We start from the raw sequence: 18,280 nt of genomic DNA on the forward strand, positions 1-18,280 counted from the left end.
GTGACAAGCAGAGGGGGACTGGGTTAATGCGCCCCCTTTCCCTTGTTCCCTTCCCCCTCTCACCAGTCCGCACAGGTTGTCTCTCCCTTTGCTCACCGTTTTCATCAGTTCCCCCCTCCCCATGTTACCAGACCCATCACCCTCCCCCACATGGTTCCGCCCGCCCCACCTACATACCCACCCACCTGGGTTCCTCCACCCTTGGTTCACCCTTTCTAACCCCTCCACCATCCCTCCTCCCCTATCTGGTTACACCTATCACCCTCCATCTCAATATCAGCACCCTCCCAGCCTTTTATTCCCCCTACCATCTGGTTCCACCTATCACCTACCAGCCCCTGCCTCTCCCTCCCAATCACACTTTGGGGGCCTCAACCATCCCTCTACCTCCACAGACCCTGCTCGACAAGTCCCTCCAGACAGCTCCATGGAGGTGAGGGTCAGTTGGCCCAGGAGCTTTGGGTAAACCCCACTGGATTGAGTCGGAAGCCTTACAAAGTTGGGGGGGGGGGGAGCAGAAAATTGGCCAAATAAACCAGGAAATGGTGCCTATAGTAAACACCTTTACATGCATAGAAAACCTGAAGACTTGGATTCCTTTGGTAGCAAAGTGCGGTAGGAACCTGTTCCAACTCTGCCACTGATGGGTACAGCTTTGGTTCAAGGGAAATCAGACCAGTGATAAACAAGGACCCAGCCTCTTTGTATAACCTGGGTTCAGAGGGTCTCCTGAACCAGTTCTGTTTATAGATTAGGTTTGACCACTGTCACCTCCCTGTCTCTCCACTCTTTAAACTGTGGTGAGAGCACTTTGGTACAATATCTGATCAGATTCCCTGCACCCAGCTGACCTCCACAGCTTGCTGGCTGAGCTGGGAAGAAAGGGAAATGATTCCAGATTCCTGTCTGCGGGCGCAAAAACCCGGTGGATGATATGTCTTGTGTTTTAAGTGTTAATGGGACAGTGGGTCCAAGATTTGGACCATCCAGCTAGCGGGTGGGGGTGGTGTGTGTGTGTGTGTGTGTGTGTGTGTGTGTGTGTGTGTGTGTGTGTGTGTGTGTGTGTGTGTGTGTGTGTGTGTGTGTGTGTGTGTGTGTGTGTGTGTGTGTGTAGGAGGCTGGATCCGGCTGTTAAGTAGTTAACCCCAAATCCCACTCCTTGTAAAAATGCCTTGAGCTGATCTAAGTTATCCCTGTTTTGGGAGATTAACAACTATATGGGAAAGAGGGAGAGAGGAAGTGAAGAAGGAAAAATAGGGAGAGAACAAGACAGTAATAGAGAGAAAAAGAGTGAAAACCACACACAAACAGAAAGGGAAACTGAGTGAAAGACACATGGCTACAGAGAAATCAGTGAGAGAGAGAGATAGAGGGAGGAGCAGGGGGAGAGAGGGGAGTGGGATAGAAAGAAAGGAAGACAGGACAGAGAAAGACACAGTGAGACACAGCCCGTGAGAACGCATTGAGGGTGAGACACATATACACAGAGGAACGTACTGCATATGTTGGGGGTTCCACAAAGAGCCCAAGTGACTCGAGAATCAAAGACTCCCCAGCAGTTCTTGTTGCTGTACGGACACCCCAATGTTGCTTTCCCAAGTGTCCCTCTGTGCTTGATCATTTCAGTTTAAGATGAAATTCAGGCTCTACATGCCTTTAACGCTGAAACAGGAAATCGCCAAAAATAGCCAAGCTATGTGGATTTCAGACAACCCAAGTACCCTTTCTCAAGTTGACAAATTGAACAAGATGTGGTTAAAATGGAACAGGGGGAATAAACAGGACACTATCCAAGTGGGCCTGTGTCCCAAGACGCTCCCTGTAGTGGCCACTCCACCTGCTGCCGATGGGGAGGATACGGGAGGGGCTGTGGGAGGCAGAGAAGACAATCGCTTTGCTCCAGTGGGAGCAGCCTCAGGCAGAAACCTTCAGCCCCCGTTAGGTGGGTCGAGATGTGGCTGGTGGAGAAGGGCAGATTCCTATCTCTGACCCGTTCTGACCGGGCCTCGAGAGCTGACATGATTTTATCCTGGTGCTGAGTGGAGGGAGGGAGGGTGATCAGGAGAGATCAGAGGCCTTAAGGGTGCTCAGCCTCCATCCTGATGCTGGTCTCCCCTCAGTCCGTCTTGGCACCGCTCTCCAGACCAAGGGCTCCACCAGCTTCTCTCTCTCTCTCCCCCCACTTGACTTCCTTCTGTTTTTCAGTTCCCACTTGTTCCCCATTACAACATACCCTCCCTCCACCAGTCAGACAACTTAAGAGACTGGAACCACTTTATCTGTTGATGCCAGGACCTTTCCTCATCGTGCCTTGGATCCGCACCACCTTGTTCCACGGCAGTAAGCAGGAGGGGTTGGGGAAGGGTTAAAGGCTCCCACGCCCAAGGTCAGCATTCCAGATTGATACCGGCCTGAGGAGGTAGCTTCTTCACGGGCGGTGGAGCCATGGTACTCGGGGACTTAACAGGGGAAGGGTGACTTGACTGGCTCACCGGCAGTGGTGACTTTGTCTGCAGGAGAGCAGATGGCCCCGGCTTCTCCCCACTTCTTGACCCACTCCTCCTATCTATCGAAAACGCTGGAGGTGAGAAGTGGGCTGGGAGGGGCTTCTCCTGGCCCTCGGGGAACAAACACTCACACGCAGGAATGGACTGCGTCCCCTTCCCTTCTTCTCAACAGATTGTACACAGGACAGTGGTTCTGCAGCTAATACTCTGGACATTTCAATTTTTATAGAAAACTGTCATGTCAAAGCTTCAGGGTGAGGGGAGGGGTGGGCGAAAACAAAAAAAATCTCCAAACTGGACAGGAAACTTTTTTTTCCTGAAGTCACCAACTGGGATCTAGACTTTCTTAGGACCCCAGGCTGAGGCCTGGCGTGGAGCGACGACTGTTCCAAACATTGGGAATTCTTCGGCACTGCTCACGTCCGGAGCCTGTGGAGAGAACAGACAAGACAATCTCAGCACCCAGTGGTGAGCCCACTCTTCTTTTTGTGCTGTTTCATACTTCTCATTGTAATTTATAGTATGTTCCATGTATTGCATTGTACTGCTGCAGCAAAGTGACACATTTCACAACGTGCCAGTATTAATTCTTCCTCCCGCCCCTGTGGGCTCACGGCTTCTTGTGTCTCCTGCCCTTTCTTGATACCATAGGCCATCAATCCAGTTAAACTTCTGATAAATAATCTTCCCTCCATAGACTCTGGCTACACATCTCACGACCTCAGTAAAGAAGCCAGCATAATCAGAGAGCTCCCCACCCACCCCGAACATTCTCTCTTCCTGAGAACTGGTTGCAACCTGAACTGTTCAGAAATGAATGACCTCGGTGTGTGGGAGAGGGTCACAGAAGCAGCAAGTACAGTAGAGTGAGCAGTCGTGGGAAGAGCCTCACTGACCCAGTGACTGAGTCTGCTCAGTGCTCCCAGAACTGCTCGGCTCTGCCCTGCTCCCGATCGTGGTGCCTCAGGAGCGGCAGTGAGAGAAGGCAAGGGGAGAAGGCCTTTTCCCACCCAGCAGGAAATACCTGTAGCAGCCAGTAAATCTGTCCCTGTCCATCCCACCAGTCTCCGTATATACAGTGTGTCTATAGTCACGCTCTGTAACCCTGTAAAGAGCAGCTGCAGTGGGGGACAGGGAGAGGATTATCCATCACTCTCAGTAATAAATAGGCACAGGAGGAGGCCACTTTAGCCTGCTGATAAGTAGCAGCATACTGCCAGCTTTCTGCATGAGATCTGGGCTGGTCACCTCTGCCTGCCAGGTCGAATCGCTGCATCTGGTTTGATCCCGACTTTGGGCAACATTAGTGATGGAGTTTGCACGTTCATGCCATTTCCCCCAAACGTTTTGGTTTTCCTTCCACTTCCCAAAGATGCATGGGTGGATCAAGGGACCAATTTAAATTACTCGCAGCCTGGAGATAAATCCATAGCTCAGAATCAGGTTAATTGTTACTGACATAAGACATAGGAGCAGAATCAGGCCATTTGGCCCATCAAGTCTGCTCTGCAATTTCATCACGGCTGATTTATTATCCCTCTCAAACCCATTCTCTGCCTTCTCTCTGCGACGTTCGGCGCCCTGACTAATCAAGAACCTATCAACCCTCACTTTAAGTATACCCAATTACTTGCCTCCACAGTGACAAAGAGTTCCACAGATTCACCATCCTCTGGCTTAAGAAACTCCTCATCTCTGTTCTAAATGGGTGTCCTTCTATTTTGAGGTTGTGCCCTTTGGTCCTAGATACTGCCATTAGAGGAAAGTTCCTCTTCACGTCCACTCTATCAAAGCCCTTCAATATTCGGTAGATTTCAATGCAATTTCCAGACCCCCTCCCCCCCCCGCCATTCTTCTAAACTCCAGCAAGTACATGACCTATGCTCGTGATATTTGTTGTTTTGCGGCAGCAGTAGACAGTGGAGGCATAATGAACTACTATAAACATAGCACATTACAGCACAGTTGAGGCCCTTTGGCCCATGATATTGTGCCGGCCCTTTAAGTTACCGTAATAAATAGGCAGTGCACAAAAGTTACAGTGAGTTAGTCTTCAATGATTTCACGGACTGTGGGGAGGTAAACTGAGGAGCAACTGACCAGTGGGATTGTTCTGGGAACTAGCCTGAGCCCAGCGGGGCAAATGGCCTCGTGTATGTCATAATAAAGTGATTCAGTGAATGTGTTGTTGTAAACCCATCTCTCCACATTGACTTCATATCTCTTAATACTGTTACAGTGCAAAAAGCTAACCTCTATTTTGATATGTCTTTTTACCATTCTCTCAATAAGGCATTTCCACTCCATCTCTCCTCAGTGATATTCCATCCTCCCCTTCCACAAACTCCACTCCCTAACGTCCCCAGTTCCTCAACATTCAACCTCTGCTTTCTGATACCCAGCTTTCAAGTCAGCCTAATTTCCCTACCAATCTCCACTCCCCAACCACCTCCATCACTCTAACTCCCCACCATCCAACCTCACCAACCTCCTTACACCCACCCACTCAACCACTGTCCCATCTCCAATACTCAACTTGCATCTTCCCCAATCACCCTCATCTTGCCCAACCAGCTACCCCATCCCCCTAAACTTTCCTCAACCTGTCACTGCTTCATCTCACCGATTTTCCAACTTCCCCGACTGCCTCACATCTCCCAATCCCTCCTTCAGCCAACCTCTCCAACTGACCCCAAACAACTGTCCCACCTCCCCAATTATCTCTCAGCCTTTCTGATCAACCTCCTCAATGCCCGCAAGAGGCAGCAAAGAGGAGACGACTCCAGACTTCCACCACTCGTGGTGTGCAGGTCATGCAGGCCCTTCCACCCACCACATCCATGCTAACCTTTCATCTACCTACACTAATCCCATCTTCACGGTTTCCTCTGTGCTTTTCCAATTTAGTTATCTGTCTACAGGCCTCAGAAATGTGGCAACTGTATCTGCTTCCATCATCTTCTCTATCAACCACTGTCCAAAACGTAGCCCTCCAGTCCCTGTTAAAACTCCTTCCTCTCACCTTAAACCTATGCCCTCTGGCTCCATAATCATCCTCCCCTCTGTTCTGGACACCCACCCCACCTCCATCCACTCCCCAGCCAGAGGGAACAACCGTCTGTGCACCTGTCACATTTTATGTTCACCCCACGTGATCAATCGATTAGCTCACCTCTTAACCGGTTAACTATGTTGGTTAACTGGCCCCGGTGACCTCTACTGTCTCTCCAAGGCAGCCTTGCCTTTGTGTACAGAACACTTTGAGACACAGCCCCGGCCCTCCCAGTTCCCGGCCCAAATGCTCACCTTGTTGCAGGGGGCGTTCCAAGGGGCGTCCCGGACGACAAACCCTTTCGCTGAGCCTCGGGGTTCCTCCTCCACCTTCGAGGGTGGCTTCATGTAGGCCGCCATCGTCTCTGACTCTACGATCGCCATCATCTGCACCGCCACGCCAACGAAAGCAAGAGACACCATTACCATTTCACGATAATCCGAAGCCCCCTTTTATAGCTGCTGCCTCATGGCTCCAGAGACAAAGGTTCAAGTGTGTGTGTGTGTGTGTGTGTGTGTGTGTGTGTGTGTGTGCGTGCGCGCGCGCCTATGAGTTTCTATATCCACCTCTCCCCCCTCCATGACCATATGCGTTTCCCCCAAGGGCTCTGGTTCCATAAGACAGTACGACATAGGAGCAGAATTAGACTATTTGGCCTATTGTGTCTACATGCCATTCGATCATGCTGATATACTATCCCTCACAACCCCATTCTCTTACCTTTTCCCCGTAAATTTTGATGGCCATAACTAATCAAAAACCTATTATCCTCCACTTTAAATATACCCAGTGTCTTGTCCTCCACAGCTTTCTGTGGGAATGAATTCCACAGATTCACCACCCTGTGGTTTATATACATGCTACATATATGTTAATATAAAATATATGTGTAACCTATGTGACATATACTGTGGCCACTTTATTGGGTACAGGTGTGGAACCTAGTGGGTCTTCTGCTGCCGTGACCAATTCACTTCAAGGTTTGATGTGTTGAGCATTCAGAGATGCTCTTCTGAACACCATTCTTGTAAAGTGTGGTTCTTCGGGTTACTGCCACCTTCCTGTCACCCTGAATCAGTTTGGACATTCTCCTCTGACCTCTCTTATTAACAAGGCGTTTTCACCCTCAGAACTGCTCCTCACCAGATGTGTTTTTTTTTGTTTATCACACCATTCTCCGTAAACCCTAGACTACTGGATGTGAAAATCCCAGGAGATCAGCAGTTTCTCAGATACTCAAACCACCCTATCTGGCACCAACAATCATTCCACAGTCAAAGTCACTTAGATCACATTTCTTCCCCATTCTGATGTTTGGTCTGAACAACAACTGAACCTCTTGACTATGTCCGCATGTTTTTATGCATTGAGTTGCTGCCACATGACTGGTTAATTAGATATTTGCAGTAACAAGCAGGTGTATGGGTGTACCTAATAAAGCAGCCACTGTATACCTGTATATAGGCTTGCCACTCCCTAAAGATGTGTGGTGTCAGTCAGTTAATTGCCCCCTGTAAGATGTCTAGAGTGTGGGTGAAGGGTAGAGTCTGGGGGGAGTTGATGGGAATGTGGTGTGAATGGGTTACAGGGAAATGGGACTGCTATGAATGACAGCAGAGTCTCACAAAGTTGGAGTCACAGTGCACAGAAAAACTGATTCAGCCCATTGTTTTCATGCTAGCCCATTTGCTCATCTACATTTATCCCATTTGCTACATTAGGTCTATATCAAGTCAAGTTTATTGTCATTTAACTATAATACATGAATACTGTCAACTGAGACAATGTTTCTCTGGACCAGGGAGTAATGCACTAACATGCAATACCTTAGGAAAGAAAGAGTTAAATCTACAAATGAATTATGCAGAAATAAACAAGTAAAGAGTTGTAGGGTACAGAAATATTGTAGGGTACAAAACAGGCTAACCGGTGATACATCGAATGCAGGAAGTTCAGAAGCTAAGTGGCCTGAGGGAAGAAACAGTTTCCCATCCTCAAACACTAGAGATCTTCTTTCAGTTAGTCCTGACGAAGGGTCTCGGCCCAAAACGTTGACTGTACCTCTTCCTAGAGATGCTGCCTGGCCTGCTGCGTTCACCAGCAACTTTGATGTGTTTTGCTTGAGTTTCCCATCCTGACCGTTCTTGTCTTTATGCATTATAATATGGTACTAAGGGCCTGAGAACGCAGCACACCTGATAAATGTCCCTAATGGATGATAGATAGGCCATTCTCACAGTCCTTTGTAGGGACTTCCGGTCCGACACTCGGCTGCTCCCATACCAGATGGAGATGCAGCGTGTCAGGACACTGTCAGTAACGTCCTGTAAAATTCAGTTAGACGGTGGGGGGGGGGTTCTCACTCGCCTCAGGAAGTGGAGGCACCGCTGTGCTGCCTATACAGGGAGGTGACACCTTGCCTAGTTAAGTGTCTGTCTAAATGCCTCCTAAGCATAGAGACTGTATCTCATGCTGACATCTCTCTGGCAGCATGTTCTGGATACCAACCTCTCTCTGTGTAAAATAAAACCCTCCTCCTTCAAATCCCCTTTAAAAATCCCTCCTCTCATCTTAAACCTGTGCCCTCTTGCTTTGGAAAGGGCTTCGGTGCTGTGGAAATACGTAGACTGACGGGGAAGATATATCACAGCCAAACAAGTGGCACCAGTGACTATATTCCATTTCAACCCCCTCTTTATCTCCCACTATCCTCTCTACTCTTCCTCTTTACTGACTCTCCCCACTTCAGCACTGCTCATAACTAGTTTCACCAGAGCTTCTCTGGAATTATCAACCACCACACATTTATGGCCCCTACCCAGGACAGGCCCTCTTCTCATTATGAACAACAGGAAGGAGGTCGGAGACCACGGGAGCAGAATTAGGCCATTTGGCCCATTGAATGCTCCACCAATCCATAACGGTTGATCCATTTCCCTCTCGACTACATTCTCCTGCCTTCTCCCCATAAACTTTCACGCTCTGACTAATCAAGAACCCACCAACCTCTGCTTTAAATGCACCCAGTGATCTGGCCTCTAAAGCTGCCTGTGGCAACAGATTCACCACTCTCTCCGTTCTAAATGGACGTCTCTCTATTCTGAGGCTGTACCCTCTGGTCCTGGACTCCTTCACTAAAGGAAACATCCTCTTCACATCCACTCTATCTGAGGCATGAAGACACAAACTCAATGTTTTAGGAACAGCTTCTTGTCCTCCATCATCAGATTTCTGACTGGTCCACGAACACTGCCTCATTATTTTGCTCTGTGGCAGAATATTTTTATATACTTCTTCTGTAACATAGTAATATTTTAAGTATTGCCCTGTACTGCTGCCACAAGATACGTGAATGATAATAAACCTGATTTTATCTCTCTAATATGCCCCTTACAACCTCACTCCTGGATGGTTATCTAACCTAACCGCCGTATGTTTGTGTGCACGCTTGCTTCATGCAGTCCTTCTTACACTGAGGATGTGAATTTTATACAGAAACGTGCATGAGGTATCTGCCTTTAGTCCCATGTCACCAGGTTCAAGAACAGCTACCGTCCCTTCAATGCTGGCATTGGACAGGGTCCAAAGGAAGTTTATGAGAATGATCCTGGGAATGAAAAGGTTAATGCGTGAGGAATATTTGACGATTCTGGGTGTGTATTTGATGGAGTTTAGAAAACTGAGGGGGGGACCTCATTGAAACCTCCCGAATATTGAATGGTCTGAATAGAGTGGATGTGGAGAGGATGCTTCCGATAGTGGGAGTAGAATAGGGTTGAGAGGGAAAATAAATCAGCCATGACGGAACAGACTCAGTGGGCTGAATGGCCTCAATCCACTCCTACATTCATCATACGGTCAACCATTTGCTTCTTGAACCAACCTACACCCTAATCACTGCCTCAGCATGGCAAAGACTATGACCGCTTCAAACTACACCAATGGCTTTTTGTTGTTCTAATATTTTCTTGCATAATTGTGTATAATTTATGTTTAATGTCAGTTTTTCTTGCGTATGTTGTGCCTGTGATGCTGCTGCAAGTTGGGTTTTAGTGTAACTGTGCAGGTGCCAAGAAACTCCACTGTAAGTACAATATCTGCATTCACAACTCGTTTACACACCTCATGCCCCACCCCAGGGCTGCGGTCATAAATCCTTGGTCTGACAAGGAAATCTCAGCGAGCAAGTGGGGACTTACATATTCTTCCTCCAGGTTGAGAAGGTGATCGATGGCATTATCGACATTGTCGGGTAGCCCAGTCACTGTGACGCGGTTTGGGTCATCCGAGCCGGGCGGCGGGAACCGGATGTCGACCTGCAAGGAAACAGCGGGAGCGTCGCCAATGAAGCGCTGGGTCAGGGGGTCGCGTGTTAAGGGGTGGGGAGCAGGGGCGGGTTGCACGGCCTCACGAGCCTCATCCACAATTCAGCGAGACCATGGCTTGACCTTCCTCCCTCAGCTTCTGCTGGGCAGAAGATACAAAAGCCTGAAAGCAGATACCAATCTTCCCCTCCACCATCAGATTTCTGAATTGACTATGAACCCATGAACACTACCTCAAAATTTTCCCCTCTCTTTTTGCACTACTTAATTTTTAATATATATTTCCTGTTGTAATTTATAGTATGTACCGTACTGCTGCTGCAAACAACCAATTTCATGTCATAAGTTAATGATATTAAACTTGATGTTGATTCTGAGACTCTTGAATGGACTTCTTGCATGATAAATTGGACTCTTGACCTCATAATTTACCTCTTTATGATTTTACACCTTATTGTCTGCCTGCACTGCACTTTCTCTGTAGCTGTTACACTTTATTCTGCATTGTTATTGTTTTCCCTCAATGCACTGTGTAATGATCTGATCTGCAGGAACGATACACAAGACGAGACTGTACCTCAGTAGATGAGATGAGACGAGGCCTTCGTTGGTCAGGGTTGACATGAATGTTGTATCCTAGTTGTCTAGATACACAAGCCTGGGCAGTATGATATGAACAGCAAGCTGTTGCCCATGTAAGCAATGCAGAATAAAGTGTAACAACTACAGAGAAAGTGCAATGCAATAAGGTGCAAGATCATAATGAGGTAAAGACTCCATTTTATTGTATTAGAGAACCTCCAACTTGACGGCATGAATATTGATTTCTCTTTCTGGTGAACAAAAATCCCCCTTTCCTCTACAGTCCATGCTAACCTTTTACTTCTCAGCTGTCTATCGCTTCCCCTGGGTCCCCTCCTCCTTCCCTTTCTCCTATGGTCCACTCTCCTCTCCTATCAGATTCCTTCCTCTCCAGCCTTGACCTTTTCCACCCACCTGGTTTCACCTACCACCTTGCAGCTAGCCTCTTTCCCCTCCCACCAACTTTTTAATTCAGGCAGCTCATCCCCTTGCCCCTCAGTCCTGAACAAGGGTCTCGGCCAGAAATGCCAACTGTTTACTCTTTTCCATAGATGCTGCCTGGCCTGCGAAGTTCCTCCAGCATTTTGTGTGGCGTTGCTTTGGATTTCCAGTATCTCGCCTTTGTAATTAACCATTTCCCCTCATTTGGTTCTTATTACAGTGGGATAGAAGCTAGTCTTGAGCCTGATGGTACGTGCTTTTAGACTTCTGTATCTTTTGTGCTTTATATTTCTCTGTAGATCCTTGTATTTTGCATCTTTTAAAGAAAAGATTTCCTTTTCCATAAACCTAAAATATTTAAATCTCAGAGTTTAAAACTCAATATTTAAACCTAAAATTCAGGGTCAAAGTCACAGACAGCACCTTGTGAGGGGCAGCCATCACTCTTAGTGAACCTGGAATCTCACCTTGAACTCCTCCATGATTTTGCGGATGGCCTTGCCCCTGCCCCCGATGATGCGGGCGTGCACCCGATGGTCAAGGCTTACGTCCTCACTGACCATCTCCTCCAGGTCGGCGACAATCTTCATGATGGCGTCCCGAGCAGACTCGGCGTTTCTCTCGTAGCCTGTGATGGTGATCAGCTCCTGCAGGAAGAGGAAACTTACCCGGGTCAGCTCAGTTGGGAATCTGCCCATCAGATTCTCACGTGGGCCATCCTGGCAATGGGTCCAGGAATCCAGTCAGAGTCAGAATTAGGCTTAGCATCACTGACAAATGGTGTGAAATCTGTTGTTTTGCGGCAGCAGGACTGTGCAATACATAAAACATACTAGAAACTACAGAAGAAATCTAGGGAAAAATTAAATAAGTAGTGCAAAAACAGTAAAAAAAAATAGTGAGGTAGTGTTCATGGGTCCATTGTCTGTTCGGAAATCTGATGGTGGAGGGGAAGAAGCTGTGCCTGAACTGTTGTGTGTGTGCCTTTAGGCTCCTGTACCTCCTCTTTGATGGTAGCAGTGAGGAGAGGGCATGTCCTGGGTGATGGGGTCAGGATGCCATAAACAGATTAGATTAGCTTATTGTCATATTCCATCGATTGCTGGTATGGGGGTGGGGAAGAGGGGGCTACTGCACAGGATCCAAAATAAGATGCAAAGAGTTGTAAACTCAGTCAGCTCCAACATGGCCACTGGCCTCCGTAGTATCCAGGACATCTTCAAGGAATAAAGCCTCAGAAAGGTGACTTCCCCCCACTCCCCCATCACCCAGAACATGCCCTATTCTCATTGCTACCATCAGGGAGGAGGTACAGAAGCCTGAAGGCACACACTCAATGATTCAGGAACAGCTTCTTCCTCTCTGCCATTTGATTTCTCAATGGACATTGAACCCACGAACACTACCTCAATATTTTTTTTACTTCTATTTTTGCACTATTTATTTAATTTAATGATTTAATATAAGCATACATACCTACACTAATTCACATTTTTTCTCTCTATTATTATGTAGTGCATTGTTCTGCTGCTGCAAGGAGAACTAATTTCACACCATATGCCGGTGATATTAAATCTGATTCAGATTCAGGAAACGACAGCTGGAATTTCTAGGACATGTATTGTGGAAAGAGAAGCTTGAACATCTTGCAAATATGATAGAAGAAAAAGTCGGGGTTGACAGGCCATGACATTCATGAGTTACATCAAGGTTTGGACAGACAAAGGTTTTGAAGAGCTTATTCGAATTACTCAGGTTAAAGAGAGATGGAAGACCATGATCGCCCACGTCATACGACACAGCACGTGATGATGATGGTGATGGTTGTCAATGAAATTTCTTGCTCATGTGAAGCTCAGGGAGTAAACCATGTACGTAACAATAATGAATATAAGAAACAAAAAACAATGGAAAAAATAAAACTACAACACTAAATACAGGAATCAGTGCTAAATAGCAGAATGGTGCAGAGATTGTAGTGGAGCCTGAGGTAGTGCAAAAGAAAATGGTAAATAACAGTAACGGCATAAGTGATAAAGATAGGGTTCAGAGAACAAGAACGTGACAGCGTCCCTGGGAAGGAGACGTGAAAGGGGTAACTAGTTCAGGAATCTGAAGGCAGTGGAGAAGTTGTCCTTGAGTTTGGGACATCTGGGCTTTCAAGCTCCCATATCGTCACCAGAAAGTACGAAAGAAAAAAGTGAATGGCCATTTTAATACCGATTCCCACTTCGCATTCTGACATGCCAATCCACAGCCACCTCTTGTGCCAAAATTAGGGTGGAGGAGCAACACCTTATATTCCGTCTGAGTAACCTCCAATAACTGATGATATGAATATTGATTTCTTCTTCCGGTGAATAAAATTCCCTCCCCACTTCTCTATTCCCTACTCTGACCTTTTACTTCTCACCTGCTTATCACTTCCTCTTGGGCCCTCTCTTCCTTCCCTTTTTCCTATGGTCCACTCTCATCTCCTATCAGATTCTTTCTTCTCTAGCCCTTGACCTTTCCCATCCACCTGGCTTCACCTATCAGCTTCCAGCTAGCTTCCTTCCCCACCCCCCAACGTTTAATTCAGGCATCTCACCCTCTTCCCTCTCAGTCTCAGCCCAAAGGCCCTGTTTACTCTTTTCCGTAGATGCTGCCTGACCTTCTGAGTTCCTCCAGCACTTTCTGTGTGTTGCAAGGGAACAGTCAGGGTGGGAGGCACCCCTGATGATATTGTTTGCCTCTCTGAAGTAGCACATAGTGAAGCTGGACTGGGTGGAAGGAAATGATGGGTCTGTCATGAATTGGACAATGTTTCCCACTCTCTTTAGGTTCAGACAGTCAAGAGCAGAGAGTTCCCATACCAGGTGGAGGTGTAGCCCTTCAGAATACTTCTATAGGATGACTGTAGGCATTCAACAGAATCCTTGTAAACGTGCCAAACCTGCTCAGATGCCAAAGAAAGTGAATGTTCTAATATGCTTTCTTGATCAGCACATCAGGAAAGGCTGCTGGTGACGTAATGCCAAGGAACTTGTTGCTGTCTAACAACTCTACAGCAACTCCACTGAGGAGAACAGGGTTGTGCCCTCGCTCACTCCTTCTCACCTCCACCGCTTCCTTAGGTCAACAGCCAGCTCTTTTGTCCTGCCGAGGTTAAGGGAAAGGTTGCTGCTCTGACTCTGCGCTCTCTCCTGGAGAAAGGTGAACCTGTGAGACCAGCCTTCAAACAGCCTATGCTTTTAGAGGCACCCTCTGGACTAGCTGAGATGGGAGGTCATTGACCCAGTCTGCCCTATACATACTGACCCACTGAATGTACAGAATCAGAATTAGGTTTAATATTACTGGCATATGTGGTGGCATTTGTTAACTATGCAGCAGCAATACAATGATAGATTGAGATATAAATCAATTAACTGCAGTAAGTAGATATATATGTATATTAAATAGTGCAAAAACAGAAAAAATAGTGAGGGGGTTCAGTGTCCGTTCAGGAATCAGATGGCAGAGGGGTAGAAGCTGTTCCTGAATTGCTGAGTGTGTGCCTTCAGGCTTCTGTACCTCCTTCCTGATGGTTAACAATAGAACAGGGCGATGGGGGTCCCTTATTATGTTGCCTTGCTGAGGCTCTGCTCCTTGACGATGTTTTAAGATGCTACAGAGGCTAGTGTCCATGATGGAGCTGACTAATTTTACAACTTTCTGTAGCTTCTTACGGTTCTGTGCAATAGTCCCAACCACTGCGCCCCTCCCCCCATACCAGAGGGTGGTGCAGCCTGTCAGAATGTTCTCCATGGTACATCTGTAGAAGGTTTTGAGTTTTTTAGGTGACAAACCAAATCTGCTCAAACTCCTAATAAATATAGCCTTTGTCTTGCCTTCTTTATAGCTGCATGGATATGTTGGGTCCAGGTTAGATCCTCAGAGATACAGACACGCAGGAACTTGAAATTGCTCACTCTCTCCATTTCTGATCCCTCCATGAGGAATGTCTACATTTGTGAATGAGCTTTGTCTATAGTTCTGTTATTATTTCTGATTTCCAGTGGTCCATCTGCCTGGCCACTAATAGGCTGTCTTTAAAAATGTTTGTTCTTATTTTTGACCCTTTGCTCAATGTCACTTCTGCTCCCTTGTTTCACTCACCCAAGGCTGCTGCTCAGGCCTTGTTCGGGGACCCCTGACTGACCCCTTGTCACCTCTCTCCCTCTTCAAACCTCCCTCACAGTCTGAGGAGTGTTCCTAAAACTCAACTTTTCTTCTCATCCGCCTCAGATTTCTGAGTAATGTCCCTGTGCTGCTAGGTATCAAATTCTGTTTGCTAACACAGTGACCTCTTATGACTTTTCTCTTTTAAGAGTACCTTATAAAGTAGCAACACAAAAATATCATCTGTTTATAATTCTGATTTCTCAGCTCTGAGTATCTCTCTTAGGTCTAACATACTGGTGCAATCAAAATGTCAGAGACTATGCAACACACACAAAATGCTGGTCAGGCAGCATCTATGGAAACGAGTACATAGTCAGTGTTTCAGGCCAAGACCCTTCATCAGGATTGGAAAGGAAGAGAGAAGTCAGAAGATGGGGGAACAGGAAGAAGAAGTACAAGGCAGCAGGTGATAGGTGAAACTGGGAGAGAGGGAGGGGTGAAGTAAAGAGCTGGGAAGTTGATTCATGAAAGAGATAAAGGATTGGAGAAGGGGGAATCTGATAGGAGAGGGTAAAAAACCATGGAAGAAAGGGAAGGCAAGGAGCACCACATGAAGGTGTTGGGCAGATACGCAGAAAAGCTGAGAGAGGGAAACTGGAATGGGGAATGCTGAAGGGGGGCAATTACTAGAAGTTCAAGAAATCAATGTTCATGCCATTATGTTAGAGGCTACCGTCAGTCCGTGGCCCCCTCAACTACAGCGATGAGGCCACACTCAGGTTGGAGAAGCAACACTACGCTGCCCATCCATTGAGATGTTCCCACAACCAATGATTTCACTTTCAAGGACTCTTTTATCTCACAATATCATGTTCTTGTTACGTATTGCTATGTATTTATATTTGCAATTGCACAGTTTGTTGTCTTCTGCACTCTGGTTGATCTTTAATTGATCCTGTTATAGTTACTAAGCCCACAGGAAAATGAATCTCAGGGTTGTATGTGGTGACATACATATACTTTGATAATAAAATTTACATCTGAAATTCTACTTTGAACTTTGCAGTACAGTAGAAGCCCAATAATCTGGCTCAATAAACAATGGAGGAACTCACCGGGTCAAGAGATATCTGCTGGGGGTGGGGGTGGGGGGGGAGTGGAGAAGGAATAGTCATGTCGGGTTGAAACCCTGCACCAGGGCTGAGAGAGGAGAGGGGAAGTGGGCAGTAAAAGGGGGAAAAGAGGAGTGGTGAGAATGGAGATTATAGACTAAAGAGGGGTGAAAGGTGACAGGTTATGCCAGGTAGGGGAATGGGATGGATGACAGGTAGGTTATAGACAAAGAGGGACATAAATAAGAGAAGCAAGGTAGAAGGTGGAGATCTTTCATAATTTTGTGCACTTTTATCCCCTTTTGCTCCGAGGATAACCAACACACCCTCCTCAAAGGTAAGATGTATCTGTATGCAAAAACTTATTCAATCAAACCTCTGTAGCAATGGGGGAGTGTTACCACCAGTCCAGGGTTACCTGATTTTCATCGCCTTTGTCAGGAAACTGAATGTTCACATCATGATCTTTCCGAATCTGCGAAATGACTGCTCCTTTCCTTCCAATGATCTTTGGGTGGTACTTGGGATCGACTGAGATGGTCAGCTTAAAGCCCCTTAAAGCCTAGAGGAAATATCACAACGTTACCAAGAGGGTGGGGGAGGAGGTTCCTGAACAAGCATGGATAACTTCACTCACCTCAACACTAAGCTGAAGCTGATTCCAGAACCTAGGGACTCACTTTCAAGGACACTACAACATGTGCTCTCAGTTTTATTTACTATATCTAATTGTTTTCTTTTGTATTAGCACAGTTTGTCTTCTTTTGCACATTGTCAGCCTTTATGTGTAGTTTTTCATTGATTCTATTGTATTGCTTTGTTCTACTGCAAATGCCTGCAAGTAAATTAATCTCAAGGTAGTAACAGATCGATCTCCAATCTATCTTTCTACATACAGTGTGGAATCAGCTTTTCTGGCCCTTTGGGCTGCAACACCCAGCAATCCTCAATTTAATCACAATTACAATGACCAATCAATCAGATTCAGATTATTTATTGATCGTATGCACATCGAAACATACAGTGAAATGCGTCATTTGTGTTAACGACTGACACGACCTAATGATGTGATGGAAGCTGTCCGCGAGTGACGCCACATGTTCTGTCATTTCCTCAAAAGACAGTGGAGGCAGAGACTTCGAATAGTTTTGAGGCAGAGTTTGTTTGATAGGTGACACAAGAAGCACTTAGACATACCTGAACAGGCAAGGAATGGAGGGGTTATAATCCATTCACAGGCATTTGTGCGGTTTAAATTGGCATCATACACAGCACAAATATGGTGGGCCAAAGGACCAGCTCCTGAGCTGTATTATCTGATATGAGGGATCTCCAGTTCCCCTTGAGTTGGATGACTGATTCTATGCCCATCATCTTCCCCAGCAGTGAGAAACCACATAGCAGTAAAACCTTGAGCTACCAGATCCAGACGTTATGGAATTCATGTCCCAAACCACTCTATGGGTGTCGGGGTGGAGCCATGGGAACATGTGGTGGATGGTCGTATGAGCAGCTGGTGCAGATAACAAGTCCTGGTTATCTAACATCAGGCAGACAATCTCTGAAGAGTATTGATAATGGCTGGGGCCACCCATCTTGTCAAGACACTGCCCAGAAGGAGGCAATGTCAAAGCACTTCTGAAGAAAAACTTGCCACAGAAAGACCATGATCACCCACATTGCAGAAGCAGCACATAATGAACGAACAAAACCGCTCTGTCTCCACCCTTCCCTTCCTTACGACACACATTTAAGGCTGATACTTGAACCAGTCCTTCAACATCTGTGATTCACTATTTACTTTTCCTGATACCAGCTCCTGCACTGCGGGGGCCCTGCGTGCCTCAACAGAGACAAATGTACAAATCGGGGAGAGGAGTTAACTACTCAGTTCGATCTTGGATAGTCTAGCAGCAGCCTCTGCCACCCTTTTAACCACTCCCTCCATCAAGAATCTATTGATCACTGCCTTAAAAAGATTCACAAAGCTCTGCTTCTACCCGCTTCTGAGGCGGACAGTAAGACGGCAGCCCTCAGAGATAGAAAATTCACCTCAGCTTTTTAAAAGGGTGGCCCCTTATTTTCAAGGATCAAGGATCAACTTTATTTGTGGGT

General features: G+C 46.6%; 1 protein-coding gene across 5 annotated transcripts in view; it reads right to left on the bottom strand.

The window, feature by feature from the left end:
- Window positions 1-243: 243 nt before the first annotated feature.
- The window catches only part of LOC140197842 (vigilin-like), a 269,622-nt gene continuing 251,585 nt past the window's right edge, over window positions 244-18,280 (bottom strand). For all 5 annotated transcript variants that reach the window (XM_072258336.1, XM_072258334.1, XM_072258337.1 and 2 more), the window contains 5 exons: window positions 16,584-16,727; window positions 11,375-11,554; window positions 9,759-9,875; window positions 5,814-5,945; window positions 244-2,936 (listed from right to left, as the gene is read on the bottom strand). In XM_072258336.1, coding sequence (XP_072114437.1) covers window positions 2,844-2,936; window positions 5,814-5,945; window positions 9,759-9,875; window positions 11,375-11,554; window positions 16,584-16,727 — 666 coding nt within the window. In that variant the 3' untranslated portion in view covers window positions 244-2,843. The remainder of the gene's footprint in view (window positions 2,937-5,813; window positions 5,946-9,758; window positions 9,876-11,374; window positions 11,555-16,583; window positions 16,728-18,280) is intronic.

This window comes from Mobula birostris, chromosome 5 (genome assembly GCF_030028105.1).
Source record: "Mobula birostris isolate sMobBir1 chromosome 5, sMobBir1.hap1, whole genome shotgun sequence".
In the NCBI taxonomy this organism is placed as follows: Eukaryota; Metazoa; Chordata; class Chondrichthyes; order Myliobatiformes; family Myliobatidae; genus Mobula; species Mobula birostris.